The sequence below is a fragment of the Daucus carota genome, chromosome 5 (assembly GCF_001625215.2).
Source record: "Daucus carota subsp. sativus chromosome 5, DH1 v3.0, whole genome shotgun sequence".
Lineage (NCBI taxonomy): Eukaryota > Viridiplantae > Streptophyta > Magnoliopsida > Apiales > Apiaceae > Daucus > Daucus carota.
Window position 1 is genome coordinate 31,350,969 of NC_030385.2, and position 17,211 is coordinate 31,368,179.

General features: G+C 33.5%; 1 protein-coding gene across 2 annotated transcripts; it reads right to left on the reverse strand.

Moving 5' to 3' along the window:
- Positions 1-2,918: 2,918 nt before the first annotated feature.
- On the reverse strand, positions 2,919-10,567 carry LOC108219827 (RNA-binding KH domain-containing protein PEPPER-like). Of its 2 annotated transcripts, XM_017393361.2 has the most exons (7): positions 10,182-10,567; positions 9,645-9,903; positions 7,883-8,031; positions 7,496-7,768; positions 6,969-7,163; positions 5,525-5,725; positions 2,919-3,052 (listed from the first exon to the last, which is right to left on the reverse strand). In XM_017393361.2, exons 1-6 carry the CDS (start codon positions 10,446-10,448, stop codon positions 5,531-5,533), a joined length of 1,338 nt encoding a protein of 445 aa, XP_017248850.1. In that variant the 5' UTR covers positions 10,449-10,567; the 3' UTR covers positions 2,919-3,052; positions 5,525-5,530. The 2 variants fall into 2 exon arrangements, with proteins under 2 accessions (XP_017248850.1, XP_017248849.1); XM_017393360.2 differs by lacking the exon at positions 2,919-3,052 and having other exon boundaries at positions 5,334-5,725.
- Between the last annotated feature and the right edge of the window lie 6,644 nt (positions 10,568-17,211).

Below are 17,211 nucleotides of genomic sequence, written 5' to 3' on the forward strand. Positions count from 1 at the left end.
ATTAACAAAGATCCTCAAAAGGATCATCGTCATGTTGTTTATATAATTATCGGACATGATGATGTTCCTATTAGTTATCTACTTCTTATAAGTTTTGATCGTCAGAACTAAGTTATATTTATGTATTGTTTTCTGTTATATTTATGTATTGTTTTCTATTACGTTTTAATTTAGAAGCTAGTTATTGCGTAAGCATTATGTACTTGAATTGCTTAAGATTTTTAAGTTTATTATTGTCTTACTAACTAATGTTAATATAGTCATAGCTATTAGTTGATTTAAATATTCAAATACATGTTCACACTCTTGAAACAATTGAGGGTAATTGAATCAGAATTGATATAAATTGTCTTCTCCGATTCTCATTTGTCAATGTATACTAAAATAGACAAAGACAACATCTGCTTGCGATTATGTATAATTTTACAATTTAGGACCGATGAATACTAATTAACTCAATATTAATATAATATTATTCATTTTGGACCATGACTTTCAAAATAAATTTCTCAGGAGGTCTCATGTTAATAAAATTATTTGTTTGTTCATAGTTAAGACAAATATATTTTATTTTTATGAAATGGGACATAAATTGGAACCCATCCTCCCATGAGTATTAATATTATAAGACATGTCTAATTTATTTCTATGATGCGGGACTCGTGAAACTGGGGTTTTAACATTTAATGCACAGAGAAAATGTAAGTGTAATTAATATGTATGATTGAAATGAAGAGTGTCCACCTAGATATATATAAATAACATGAAATATATCACATAAATATTGAAATTATTTTCTGGTCCTTTTTCTTTTTATTTTTTAAGATTATGAAAGTGGAGTATAATCTTCATTATTAGTAAATTTTAATACTCGCCATATTTTGAAAGGAAATGTATGATGCAAAATATTGAAACACAAAAAAAAAAAGTTGAGTATTTATCATTTCTTAATATTTCTTCTTTTCAAACACATTTTCACTGTTTAACTGATGAACTTCGTAAAAAAAAAACAAAAAAAAAAAAAAAGAACAACAACAACAACCTGATGAACTTCGATTATGAGCATGAATTAGCCCACAAACTTCATATATTTTGCAGATGCATCTAAAAACTATCATCGTAAAGTTCCGATCAAACACTTGTAATATGATTAAAAGAGTAGTATTCTTCTAAAATCTAAGAGCAAGTTATTATTACAAAATTTCAATTTCAGTGTTCAAAGATAGTAATATTTTGTATATCAACTTAAATTTTTATACTTGTACTTATTACAATGATAATAAATTTTAATATAAATAAATTTATTAGATACTAAAAAGATATTTTAAAATAAAATTATTATATCAATATACACCCACACACACCCACATATTAAGATATAACTACCAATTTCTTGAAAATGAAAATAATAAGAAATATCTTGGTATTTGTGTGAAGGAACCCGGTGATATTCTTGGGATACTGTTTTAACTTTCAAGGGAATGGGTTGGTCTTTCTCTGATAATCAAGATTCAACCTTTCAATCATTTCTACTCTTCTTCATCGTAACAATCAAAATCCTTTTTAGACCTCTCTAAATGTATTACTTGGAGACTTGGAGTACAATTTTTTGACCCCATAATTATCTCCAAAAGGGCCAACATCTTCTTGCGCCTACATGTCACAAATTAATGAAAGGACAGTTTAGTCATATTCTAATATGTGAAGGATGGTTGGGGTCATTTACTATTTTCAGTTTGTTATGATTTCAGTTGGAGATTCTATTACTGGGTGTGGTGATAGAGCAGTATATTAGCTCTAATGTGTATTCATTCTGAACTTGACAATGTGTTACACATAATTTGTTGAGAGATTAATATTTGTTGCTATCTTTAATATCTTTGATTACAGTAAACTCTTTAATTTCTCTCTATCTTTAACTACAAGATTGATCAACATGTACTCTAAATTTTATGCATGACCACAGTGTGAGATGGGCTACACAGGCTTTTCAATATTTTCTTGAAACGAGGGTGATTGATTATAGTGTGCCTTATAATTTAACTTTCCCATTTGTAGTTAAGGATTTTTGTGATGTTGTAGAGCTGAAAAAGATTCATGGATTGTTGGGAGTGCTTTGATGCAGAGTAGGTGTTGGAGGAGATGCCTGTCAGAGATGTGCTTTGGAATGCGATGATTAATGGGTTTTCGCAGATTAGCCAGTTTGATAAGATTTTCGAGGTTTTTGAAAGGATGAAGAATGAATGCTTGTGATTATGGAACATTATGATTATATGTTATGGAATGCAGGGGTTTAGATACATTTTCTCGCATTTGTGAAGCTCAAATGAAGCCTAATGACACGACATTTGTTGGGATTTTGTCAGCGTAAAGCCATGGAGGTCTTTTAAGCCGAGGGTGGATGTTTCTTGATAATATACAACCCATATATGGTGAAGTTCCAACTATAGAACACTATAGTTGCACGATTGACATGCTTGGTCGTGCAGATTTGGCTGAAATGATATATGATATGTTTCTACTGCTTTGGAGCACCAGCTTGAAGCGTGATTCGTTTACATTTCAACTTTGAAAGAGTGCAAATCCGAACAGCCATCTTAGAAAGCAAGATTCCTTGGTCAAGAACTCAAAATTGTGTAGCTAAAAAGATTACATTAGAACTTGGTAACATGGAACATAACCCGAATCCAGGTGAAGTTCAACTTAACATTAGAATGTTGTACCAAAATCAATGTATTAAATATTGTCCGGCATATATTACAATCAAGGGTTCCACTAGAGCATAAAGAATTAGCAGGGACTGTAGCTTTCCCGCTTGAGCAGGTGATGAACTTCAGCGGTCTTTAGTTAACTGTCCGGTATGAAACCAAGGTTCTGTCGGTCCGGTATGAAACCAAGGTTTATGCAAAAGCACCGAGGGGTTGAAATCTACTTGAAGAATCTGGTATATGGTTGATTTAGTTTAGCATCAGCACTTGGCTCCTATCCCCAAATGGAGATTAGTTCTCTTATGCAGCTGGCTCTTCAATACTAACAAATCAAACAGCTACTCCTGTATGCACCCATAATATAATGTATAAACATAAAGATACAATACATGTACATGCGTACAAGAAATAATGAGCACTACTGCACACTGCACTAGATATTGGTGCAAAAAAAAGAAATATAGAAACCTCACTGTGGTGGCATCCTTCAGGCAACTTCAATATCTATCAATTTAAACCAGATGTTGGTGGTCATATTTAAGGTTAACACTATCACAGTATTATTTTTCAAAATAGATTGATATTATTATTGTTTGCAAAACTTTTATTCTAACCAGTTTGTAATATAGTTCACATCTTAGATCTAGGAATTGTTCCATCTCCCATAAAGGAGCCGAATGAAACCAAGGTTTCATGTTATCATTAATACTAGTACAATATTAATAATTTCCAGTACTTAGTATATGCAGGTGGTAATTTTATATTGAATACACAAGTCTTGGTTTTTCTCTTTACTTAATTTGAATTCTGAGTTTCAAATATCTTTTATAATATCTGTTCTTTTTTGCTGATTTAAGATTCTTGGTGATGGTATTCAAATAATCATCCAAAATATATATTAATTTAGTTCTTAATTGAATTTTCTTTTCTATAGAATACAAAGAGAAATTACTTGAGTTCAAGAAACCTCAATTTTGGAGTAAATACAAGTTATTTTGGACTTGAAATAGAAGTAATAATTAATTTTGATATGTCTAAACTGCAAGTCATACTTTTAGTAAAATATTAAGCTTGGCAGATTTTTAGTTAATAATTAAACTTTAACATCAACCTTAATACAACTAATCTTGATTTGATGTTTTAACGAGCAAATTTTAACTTTAATCTTAAAATAATGAATGTGAACACTTTTGCACTTCAAATCAAATGATAGTGATACACAAGATATAACTTTGAGTATATTTATTACTAGCTTGGCATACAGGGGTGAATAAAATTATAATATTTGTTATACCATTGTATAAAATTTTTTATTTAATTTTTTTATGAAATAAAAAAATATTCAAATAATACTTTTTTATTTAAGATATTGAATAAGTTCTTAATATATTTTACTGAAAATGTTTAAATATGTTTAATTATAATAAAAACTTAGTTAAATATGTTATAAATTAAGTGACTTGGACCTCGCAGGTAGGAGTGAGCAAAGCCGGATATCCGGTCTGGTTATTAATAATCAAACCGGTTTTCCTGATCATCAAAAATCAGGTTCCGATTCAATCGGATATCCGGAATTCGAATATTCGTTTTAACCAGAACAAAAAAAAAAACGAATTATTCAGATTTGAATTTGTTACATATAATTACATATAATTTATAAATTATTCTTCAATTTATTTATGTTTTTAACCTTTTACAACTAAGCTTATAAATTATAAATGATAAGTAACTAACTTAAAAATCAAAAATTATAGTTTTAACTCGATAAACTTATTTTTCTTACACTTTATTTAAATTTAACAAAATATATAATTCAATTCTTATAATAGTTCTTATAAATGATATTTGTGATTTTTATATTGACTATATTTAAACAAACATAATAAATCTTGTATATATTAGTATTGCCAGTCATAATAATTTATATCATTTAATACTACTTTATTTATTATAATGTATATTGCATTATTTATCTTTAATAAGTATATTAATCATGAAAAAAATTATTTTTTTAGCATAGAAATTAAAACCGGATATCCGGTTTTATAGAAAACAATGATCCGGATCCAAATCCGGATTTATAAAAAAAATCCGGATTGGATATCCGGTCTGGATTTTTGGGTAAAATATCTAGAATTTTTTTTAAGCAGGTCCATATACTGTCAAATATTAAAATATAGTATAGTTAAATAATAAGATTTAGTGGGTGTTTGGGAGGGGTTTTTAAGCCCCGCTTATGAAATATAAGTTAGAAGTCCTTATTTATACCGTTTGTGTAAAAAGACTAGAACCACTTATAAAAAGCTAGAATTCCTAACTTTTGTTTCATGACTTCTACTTTTTTCCCAAACACTTTAATCACTTATAAGTCTTAACTAACTTTTAACTTCCACTTCACTCTTTTTACTTTAAGAATCACTTATTTTAAGCTCACCCAAACAGTACCCTAGGTCAACTTTTGATTAAAATGTTGGTATGTGAGCAGTCATTAGTTACATATAATTTTTGCATGGTAATAGCTTCCCTCCCAATTATTATTAGCTTCCAATTATTATTAGCTTGATTATTATGTAAATTATAACAAATGGGTTTGCATAGCTTATACCTTGATAAAATAGAAACAAATTGTACCTAATAATAATAATAAATAATAGTAATTATAATAATACGACAGACACGCTGGAATTCCCAACTGATGAACTTCATCAAAGGTTTACCATTAAACTAGGTAAGAACCAACAACAAATTGTTCCCAACTCAAACGAAAAAGGACAGTCAAACACATGAACAAATACTTTTAAAAAAAAATCCAATACCATCAATCACATCCTGTAGCTACCATATCCTCCTAGTCCTCCTAGACCGGATGATCCGTAAGGATACTGAGTTTCATATTGTTGACTTCCAAACGAAGTTGATGGATAACTATTCTTCATCTGTGAGTACAATGACCTCGATTCCAATTCTGTCATGCCATAACTTCTGGGGATAACTTCCTTGTGGTTGTTTACACATTCCTACATATTATTTTTTAAAAAGAAGTCAAAAAAAAATTATAGTCACCTCCCTCTCTCTAAGATATATGGTTTTCAAAGCATCATGGTACTTAAAAAATCATATAGCATGATGCATCATGTCTAGTTCATTTCTCAAAAACAGGGATTTAACAAAATGATATTAAGAGTACATAGATGTTTACGGTTATTTGCATATAATAAATAAAGTTAACACATCAAGATATATAAAGCCAATAACAACCATACCACAACCTGACCCTCTAAATTGGATTTAAATAAAATGTTTTTACTTATTTAATAGATGTAAATGAGCAAACTTGCAGATGCACTTCTAAGAAAATACAAAGAGGCAGTTATCTAGGCTTAAAAAATATTGTAAGATAAAGAGGTAGTGTTGTATAGTACCGGCCCTTGGTTAAAAGGCCTACTAAGTGCACCAGTTTTAGACCTCTGTTTAAGTATTCAGTTTCTTCATTGGGCCTAAACTACTTTAAACCTATTTAATGAGACACATTAAAATATTAACAATATAAATTAGGCTGTATGTTAACTTCTGATAAGTAGATTAATAAAATAATTTGTTAGATTTAAATATGTTAATCAACTATTAATATTTTCACATAAATTTCTATACATGCATTTTTACACAGAATATACATAGGCATTATTTTAGTGTATGTATTGTCCACTTGAGTTGAAGGTGAACCAGTCGAAAAGGTCTCTATTCAGAACTTTGAATAATCTTTTTCCTGATATATATTATATAGTGTAAGTGCTGTCCACTTGAGTTGACTTGTGGACATGTCATATTATGTTAGTGACTTGTCATCATAAAACAGTTAAACATTTATCTTACCTCCAAACACACATATGTATGTGCTCACTTCGATAGCATGAAACTGAGAGAACAAAATGAGATTTGTACTCTTTAATGGTGAAAAAAATTATTATCATTATTCTTGTTCCATTCCTTTCCTAACAATCTAAACTAGAAATCTAACCCAGCATTTGGGAAAAAATGCTCCATTCTTCTTCATCAATTTTCCTAACACTACTATTTAAAAATAAAAAAATTACTCACCCATGTTTGTTCATTATTCTCTCCTACATCTTCTTTCTCCAAAATTTGTCACTCCATTCTTCCCCACTCGATTCTCTTTAATATAAATTCAATTGTCCATTGATAAGCTAAATAGATATAGCAGCAAGCCAAAGATACAATAACAAAAAAAGCTCCACTCACCTGAATAAGCTGTTGAGCAACCTGAACTTGTGCAGAGTTCCCTTTAATTTCCACAGTGATTTCATCTGGTAGACCCATACTCTCTTGCACAGTGAGAATAGCACCACTGGTACGTCGAATATGTGCAATCTTGGACCCTCCTACTCCAATGATATCATCACAATATGTGAGCGGAATTTGCATCGTTTGTGCAACCTATTTTTGACAAGTTCACGACAAAAAGAAAAGTGGCAGTCAGAAACACTACAAGCTAATAGATAAAGGAAATATGAATGCCTGAATGTGTGAAGATATTTTTAAACATGATTAGAAATAGAAATTTACTAAAGCAGTAGGCTCTAATCAATATAACAGAACTCTACCGGATCCTTCAATGTAATAAATTTATGCTCTAATAACAAGGACTTTGATAATAAAAACATGAATCTTATTTTCAAAAAAAAAAAAACATGAAATCTTTTTCAGACATATATTGTATCGTAACACAACTACTAAGTAAATGGCTACTAATTATCATTTTGTCGAACCTGAGTTATAATAGGTCCACCTGCAAGACCACGCCCTGAAGAAGACATCCCATAAAGTCCACTATCTTGCCCATAATTCGACAACCCAGACAAAGAGAGTTTGGAGTCGAGATTTCTTTCACGTTCAATAAATTGAGCCTCCCTCTTTAGCAAAAGAGGATAATCATTGCTACCTATTCCAGCATCAATATTAGAGCGCATCATTGTCCTGTCAGCCCAATTTTCAACCTGCCGATCTTGTGACACCATTTGTGGGACCATTGTACTATTGTTCTGTAATATAAAGCACAGTCTTAGTAGCCATTGGGGTAAAGTAGCAAAGCATAATTATTCAGTTCAACTCAAAAATAGATTTATTTAAGTAGATAAACATGAGCTTAAGCTTACATTCTTCTCGAACAATGGAAGAACACTGTGATCAACCAAAAATTTCCTCAAGTGTCCCACCACAGATTCAAGAGCTTTAATAACCTTTATAGCCTCTCCTTGAACCTCTACAACCTTTTCATCAGAACTAACATAGGTTGGGACTTCATCTACAAATAAGAACTAGCTATTAGATTTATATATCGCTGATAAACTTCAGTTAAATATCACGTCCAGACAATATAGCCAAGGAGATTTAAACTCGTGACGTGAATCTTGTGTGTACTAGGAGATATAATGTATAGCCCTCCACATAAGAAGATAACTGCATAATTTTTTCTATTGTTGATGTCCCATTGACATTCAAATTTTAAAATTCTAACAGCGCACAAATTTGAATGGAGTAATGGACTAACATATTATTAACAAATATCCTGGACTAAATGTATACTTTAAGCGGACAAAGCATATAAGTATCATTCGATACTTATGTAAATGTGTTTCACCTTCTGGTATCTTAGGTGTAGTCTTCTAATGAAATAATCTTGCATATTAGAAGTAAATTTTTCACCTTCTCTCCGATCTAGTTAGACACAGTGCATTGAAATTTTACTTTATAATCGGACAGCTCAAAATGCACAAATATGTACCTAAAGTACCTATTATTTATTTAATAGTCACGTTCAATTCATTTGTTTTAATTAAAAAAAGAAATGAGAGAGAAAAAGAGGGGTATCAACTTATTGAACATTTTGTGAAAACTGTAACTCTGTAGGGTAATATGTTGGCACAGCACATGCAGCAAAAGTCAGACACTAAGAGTTGAGCTGCAATCACATTCTTGACTTATCACTCCTATAGTGAAGTAAAACACAAATAAGGATGTAGATTACACTGGGCACCCCTCACAAGAGTAATGGAGGTCACTAACCTAGGCTATGGACCTTATTGATCACCCACTGAACCCATCCAGGTAAGTTAGTGGTGTGAAACAACCAACTGCCTATTATCTTCAACTCAGATATATTAACATACTAATGTATTGAATAATTTTCTCAAAATGGAGTTTAGAAGGAAGCACTGCATACTACAAAAACGTTTGCCTGGAATACAAAATCAAGAGCATCTTCAACAGACTCCCAAGTCATTCTTATAATATAATAAAATATGTGGCTCCTACTAGTAAGTTGATACATTGAATAACATGACCACTCCAACACTACTCTTTATACTTTCTCCCCATTTATATTTTATTCGTATTTGAAGGAAAAGTTAAAGATAGAATTGGAGGGAAGTGAATATTATATCCATAAATAATAAGTTAAGAAAACCTAAATATTTTTGGAAAGAAGCAAGAGAGAAGAGTCTGTTAAATTTTTAAAGAGCCTCTAGGAGCCACCGGAGCACTAATTTTAGACATCTTCTTTAAATTTAAAGTTAAGAGCTTGTTTAAAAAGCCAATTGGAGATGCTCTAGCCTCTAAGCAAACCATGGTGACTGATCATTATGATCTACTTATAACCGGAAATCTTTAACAAAATTTACTCTCCATCGTTTGAAATTTTGTTTAACTTCTTCCACAGATCTTGGCTGCATATCTTTAATACAGACATTTCTAATGATGATCAAGGATGAATTCGACTTCGTTAACAATTAAAAAAAATGTATGTGTGTGTTTGTGTCTGTGATTGCCAAGGGTAGACTCAAACATCGCCAATGGAGCATAATGCAATAAAAGTGTTCGCACTACAGTCTACACCTAATATTCAAAACTAGAACATACCATTTGAAAGAACCCGAATGGAGGCACCAGAGCTCTCCTGTATTGACTTAATCGTAGTACCCTGTTTTCCAATCAGGTTAGTAGCGTGTGGAGAAAGCACCAATAACCGTACCGAACAAAATGCAATCGAAGCAGCTCCAGATACTTTAGAATCTTCATCACTCTCAGGCAGTCCATTAACACGCTTAGCAATTCTCAGTACCGCATCCATTGCAGGGGATAGGACCGCCTCCGGCTCCTCTTTACCAGATATCAAAACCTAAATGTCACCAAAACAAAGTATCATACCTTCTACTTTACGTGATCAATTCCAATAACCCAATCAAATCCCTTTTACCCTTATTAAACAGCAAATCAACCCGAAACATAAACACACTTATATGTATAGACAGCTCGGTTGATGGATACTCTATAAATTGATACTTAGTATACCTAATCGTATTAGTAACCCGAGTGAAAACACAACAAATGCAATGTATTCTAAACCCGTCTCGATAAATAAATAAAATTCTCCCTAAAAAGAGCAAGAGTACATACAATTCGATCAGGAGAGGCAGCAGGACCCTCAAGAACACGAACACGGGCCCGAGTCTCCTCACAAAGCTTCTTAATTGCGTCTCCTTTTCGCCCAATTATACTCCCTACTTTCATAACCGGTACTATCAGTCTATATACTGTGTCTCCGGGCCAACCCGGCCACTTCCTTGGCTCCGACTCGGTTGTGGCGGCCGCACCGAGTTGTGACTCGGTCTTGGGCGACGTCGTTGCGACGGCGGGTGTGTCGGTGGGGTCTACGGAGGCCATTAGCGGAGAATGAATGAAGTTTTAGGGTTTTTTGTGTGTTTTCGATTACAACTTTGCGTTGAGATATTACACCAGGAAAAACTGCAGAGTTGTACTTGATATTAGAGGTGTTTTGCTTTTTATTTTGTTTTGTAAGAAACCTTTATATACGAGGGGTGTATCTGGATATTTTTGAGTTGGATATCATCCCTTGATTCAGTGTTCAAAAAGTCGCAGATTAATCGGGATTAATCGCCCATTAATCGCTGTTCGGTCGGCTACCGTCTCGATTAAGCGTTAATCGGTAAAAAAATCGTTTTTTCTGAAAATCGGCCAAAATCGGGATTAATCGGTCAAAAGTCGGGATTAATCGGAAAAAGTCGGTCAAAAATCGGTGAACTTAAAAAAAAATTAAAATAAAAAGTAAAAAATTTTAAAATTTTAAATTTAATTTTAAATAAAACAAAAGGCACAGAATTGACAAAACACAGAAATTAAAGTTGTTTTTATAATCTTTCACTTTTTCAATATTAGCTCCTAAACTCTAATTACATAAATTTGCAATATCTTTCTTAGCAGATTCTATCAAATTCAAGTTTATATATGAGATGACCGAACTTTGTATCATGTTTTGTGTTATAAAAAATCGTCAATCTTTCGATTTTATATGACTATAAATTTGTACTATATATAATTATATAAATATATATACAATTTAAAAAATAATATTAAATTGATTACGATTAATGATCCGATTAATCACTCCGATTAATCTCCGATTATCCGATTAATCGCTAGACGGTGCCTTCACCGACTAAGTCTGATTCCCGCTTTTTACAACACTGCATCGATATATTAAATTCTCTGTATTTATAATACCAATTCAATTCTTTAATATAACAAATTACATAATTTCTTCGGTTTTTTATTTCACTGTCGATTTTTCTCAATGATATTAGCACATTTATTATTTATCTATGTTATAATATCGTACATCCGATTTTCTACCTATAATATTTCTTTTAATAAATAAGATTAAGTAAAACATAATTAAATGATCATGGACTATAAAATAATTTATATTTAATTTATTTTATAAAAACACATACAAAATATCTTTATATCATCAGGTTATTTGGAATACGTCAATCTTGATGATGAATGCGCTTGTGCTATTTGTTGATCAGATGATAGTCTTTAAATTCTAGCAGTTGATATTCAAATTAATTGACTGATAAAATCATTTTATATCTTTGCAGGTAATCATTTTTATAGTCAAAATTTTCATTCTTTCCTTCATTTTATTCCTTGCACCCCTAACTCAAAGTTGAACCCCTATTTAAAAAAAAAAAAAAAAACTACTACGTCCTGTGTATACTCAATTTTTTAAGTTCACATCATAACATAGTCACTCACTAATTCCTTTTTTTTTTCAAATCTTCCTTATCACCTATAAATTTTCTTTTATTTTCGTTCTTTATATTCTCCCCAACCATTTTTTTTTTTGCAAATCTTCCTTCTCACCTATAAAATTATCTTTCATTTTCGTTCATTTCATTCTCTCCAATCAAACACAGCACAAAAGTGTGTTCAGTTGAGTGAAACTAAATAAAAAAGTCCAGACAACAATGGCTGTTAAAAGGCGATGGGAACAATAAGTTTTTTCATCAGGCTATTCACAGAAGAATTCGCTCTAACAACATTAGCAGAATCATGTGGAATGGAGAGTGGCTGGCAGAGCCCTCAGCAATCAGAAAAGCTTTTCATGATCATTTCTCAAACTTCTTTAGAGACCATCACTCCAAGCTGATTTCTTTAGGTTCTTTCAGCCTCCCAAAATTGCAGGAGAAGGGCAGGATCTCACTTACTCTACCAATTTCTCTTGCGGAAATTGAGACAGCTATGGCCCAGGCCCAGACGGAATGAACATAAAGAGTATCAAAATCCTATGGCCTTACATAGGTAAGAATGTTGTGAGCTTTATAGAAAACTTTTGCCTCTCTCTCAAGATACCGACTGGAGCAAATTCTTCTTTTATTGCGTTGATTCCGAAAGTTGCAACTCCTGCTCTGGTTAAAGACTATAGACCAATAAGCCTTATAAATTCTTCTATTTAAGATCCTTACAAAAGTCTTAGCCTTAAGACTGGCTAATCAGATGGATGGTCTAATCAGTGACACACAAACGGGATTCGTTAAAGGGAGACAAGCTTCAGAAAGTATACTGCTTGTAAAAGAAGTTGCTCATTCTATTCAAAAAAGGAGATGCAAAGGAGTCATTTTAAAGTTGGACTTCGAGAAAGCGTTTGATATGGTAAATTGGGATTTTCTTCTTGATACCATGAAGGTAATGAACTTCGATCACAAATGGTGCAGTTGGATTAAGTCCCTATTGGAATCCACGAGGATCTCAGTAATAGTTAACGGAACTCCTTCTAAGGAGTTTGCTCCTAGAAGAGGTCTCAGGCAAGGAGACCCCATCTCACCCTTATTATCTAATCTAGCTGGACAAGTTCTAAGCTCTATGATCAATGCAGAAGCTCGAAAAGGCATATTCTCAGGTATCAAATTAAGCAAAGCCTCAGATCAAATCTCTCATCTTCAATTTGCGGACGACGCGGTGATTTTTTTGGATGGTTCAATAGAATCGGCCAGAGGCATCAAGCATGTTCTACAATGCTTCCAACTCTTATCTGGTCTCAGGATTAACTTCGGAAAGAGCAGCATATTTTCTTCAAGAAATTGTGGGATTGATATCAACTTAATGGCTGATGTACTTAACTGTGGTATAGGCTCATGGCCAATGTCATATCTTGGAATGCCTATAGGTATTTCAGCTCGAAGGAAAGTTTTTTGGACTCCTTTGATCAATAGAATGAAAGGAAAATTAGCGAAGTGGAAGGCTAACACTTTGAATCAGGCGGGAAGACTCACACTAGTCAAGTCTGTTTTAGACAGTGCCCCAATTTACTGGATGAATTTGCACATCTTCCCTTCGACAGTGATCAAGCATCTAGAAAGAATCAGGAGAGAATTTATCTGGGGGCATAAAAGTGAAGGTGGCAAGCAAGTTAGGAAGCTTCACTTAACAGCATGGAACAAAATTTGCAGGCCTTGGTCTAGTTCCTATCAAGCATAGGAATTTAGCTTTGATGGGGAAGTGGTTCTTTAAGTGGAAGAGCGAGAGGGATCGGGGTTGGAACAAATGTGTATGAGACAAGTACAGTGTATCACGGCACTGTAGTCTCGGAGATTGTATATTCCCAGGCAACACTTCAGACACCATGAATGATATTCTCTCGGTATATCGTATTCCGGAATTTCGAAGACAGGCTAGCAAAAGAAATTTTACATGGTCTTTGAAGAATGGAAGGAGCATATTTTTCTAGGAAGATGTTTGGGCCCTCGATAGACCTCTAATGGTAGAATTCAGACACTTGTATAGCTTATCCAAATTAAAAGAATCGACTGTTCAATATTTTATGGATTCTTGCCATGGTTCATCACTGAAATTGTCCAGATTCTGGACTCGTTCTTTAAGATCATGGGAGATAGAAGAGATTGAGCGTTTGGAATTTGTCATCAATCAATCAAGAACGTCGGAAGGCAAAGACTCTCTATCTTGGTCAGTATCAAAAAAAAATTCATATGTAGTTGAGAAGGCTACAGAGTTGTTTCAACAGCCATGGCAGGAAGTCCCGTGGCAGTTTATATGGAAGCTGAAAATTCCTCATAAAATAAAGGTGTTTCTTCGGAAATTTCATTTAAACATTATTCCCACCAGATCTCTTCTGCTGGCAAGAGAAATCATCTCGCATGATGGAGCATGGTGTCTATTTTGCAAGAAAAGCATAGAAACTAGTGAACACCTATTCTTCCAGTGCTATACCTCTATTTTTTTGTGGCAAAAGATTTTTGCATGGTGGCATTTCTACCCCAAGCAAATTGATCCAGAATATCTGACAAATATATGGATAAGTGCTGGTGTTTTTCCTACAAAAAGCCTAAGATCAGTATGGAAGGTAACTATTAGTGCAGTAATATGGATCATTTGGAGAGTAAGAAATCAAATTATTTTTAAATCAAAAAAGCTCTCTTTGGATTCATTACTGTGCTCAGTCAAATCCAGTGCACTGTAATGGTGTCAATCACAAAATTTAATTCATAGAAATTCAAGCATCAGATGGACAACTTGGTGGGTGCTATCACAAAGTCAGAAAATCTACAATTCAAGGAATTACTCAGGTGCGGATCAAGTTTGATAGGCTTTGTTGATGGTTCTTGGAAAGGGGACTCAAATGGCAACATAGCAGGAATGGGAGGCCTTATTTTTAAAAATTCTGGGGATGCAATTTTTAGTTTCTCGGGTCCTACTCAAGCAGCTTGCCCTTTCGAAGCTGAATGGAATGCTTTCATATTTTTGGTAAATGAATTTGCAAGGTCAGCATGGGTAAGGTGTGAGCTGACAATACTCACGGATTGCAGCAAGATTTATTGTAAATTTCTAGAGATTACATCTACCTCTCAAGATATGATGAGTAGCAATTCGGTTTTAAATCTAAATAATATAAAGGTCAAGCCTATTGCTTCTGAGCTAAACTCCAAAGCTGATAATTTGGCAAAAAAAGGAGCCAAATCAAAAAAAATAAACAGCTTTTGGGTTACAGGAAAGAGATAAAGCTGTATACATGCTGCATTTGGTACTGTGTTACCTCGAGTGTAAATTGTCAGGTGGTTTTTGGGAGTTGAGTTGTCCTATTGCAGTAATTGGCCTAGATGATATAACTTTTATAGGTTGTTGTGCATATGCCACCCCTCTGTTCCCCAGTTGTCCTATAAAACAACCCTCTCAACATCATTTTGCACCACTGTTAATCTTACACCACTGTTCACTCTTCTCTTCTACATATCTCTTTCTTTCTCTTCATGGCTGATTTTGAGCCTGTCGACGTCCACCCCAGGTGGATAATGCCCCGCAGAGGCAAAGTTAAGATCAATGTGCATGGCCGATTCTTTGTAAATGCTCTCCCGAATGGCAACGTCTCAGGTATTGGGATTGTGGTTTACAACAGCAGGGGCAAGATCTTACGTATGATTTCAGGCTCACTTGGCATCCAAAATCACAGAATTAATGAGTTTCATGCCTTGATGGAGGGTTGCAAGTGTGCTTTTGTAGAAGATGGGGAACATTTCATACTAGAGTCGGATCATTTTGAAGCTTTTTGGGAATCGAGAAACTCGCTTGTGGAAGGTGTGCACCCTGACCATGAGTTCATTGTCCAGCAGCTCAATCAACGCAAAGCTGACCCAAATTTTGACATGGAGCCTTCGTTTTGTGACCATTATGCCAATGCGATAGCTGAATACCTGGCTGATTATGGTGCCCCCAACTTTAAGGTAATGGTAGTGATTGCTCAACCTTTTGGCAGAATCTTCGAGCTGTGGAGTTTGGATATGGGGCTAGGGCCTTCTGAGCAGCGCTTTGTGGCTGTGCATGAAGCGGATCTTGTTCCTGCTGTGGAGGATGGAGTGGATGCTCAGGCTCTGATGGTGGACAATGATGTTCAGGATGGCCAGGAGGTTCAGGGAGAAGATGGCAGAGTGGAGATCGTTGAGATGTTAAACTAATTCGTTGTTGATGCTGCAAGGAATTTGGAAAGGTCTACTGGTTTGCATGGGGATTGTTTCTAGGTCTAGTAGTATTAATTAGTATGAGTTCCAGTAGGGTTTTTTGGGTTTAGAAAGTTTGTCTGCATGCTGGTAGGTAATGATTTCTATGTTTTGGTTGGCAGCTTCTCAGATACTGCTTATTTTGGATCTTCTGGTTGTAATTTGTCCGTCTATTAATATAATGTTTTTGCTTTTCAAAAAAAAAACTAAATAAAAAAGAATCCAATGGATTTTATACACTAATTTAATTAGATTATCAAAAAAAACTTTATATAATTCAATTATTCAATTCCAAGCTATTTCAACTAAAAATATAATCAACATACTTTAAAAAAAAACTCCATTCCACTTTTTCATCAGTTTTTATACAAGTTTTATCATAAAATTTTATACACATCATAATTAATTACTATAGTCTCCAAAATCTTCTTTATCCATAAATTCCTTTTATAATTTTTCGTCATTCTCTCCGCCTAACGATTTGCTTCCCTCGCATATATGTTCTAAATGCTTCCCTAAGACCTCCCATATATGCTTTTTAACGCGGCAACAAATGAAGATCATGCCATAATACATATATGATATAACCAGACATATTAGAACTTAACATGAACAATAAATAAACAGTCAGTTGCTATGTACATTGCTTTTTTTCTTTTTTTTAAACAAAGGTGTTAATCTAATAATAAAAGTCATACGGCATCTACATCAATGATCGAGTCGAACAAACTGTAAATTGCAATCGCCTGTTCTCATAAAGAGACAGTTAAACGATATTTTGAAGAAAATGTATATACAAATACAAGTACGTGCTTCATGCATCCTCGTTGAATTACTGGTACTCTCTTCATCATACCATGGTAGAGCTGGGACAGTTAAACGATATTTTGAAGAAAATGTATATACAAATACAAGTACCCGCTTCATGCATCCTCGTTGAATTACTGGTACTCTCTCCATCATACCATGGTAGAGTTATCGTTTGAGCTATCGACCAAAACGGAGATTTCATACAAACTTTCATCATCAAATCAAGACCCCGCTTACAGTTAAAAAGCGAAAAACAAAACTCTCACCAGAGAGAGAAAACAACCTTAGATCTGAGTTATCGACCA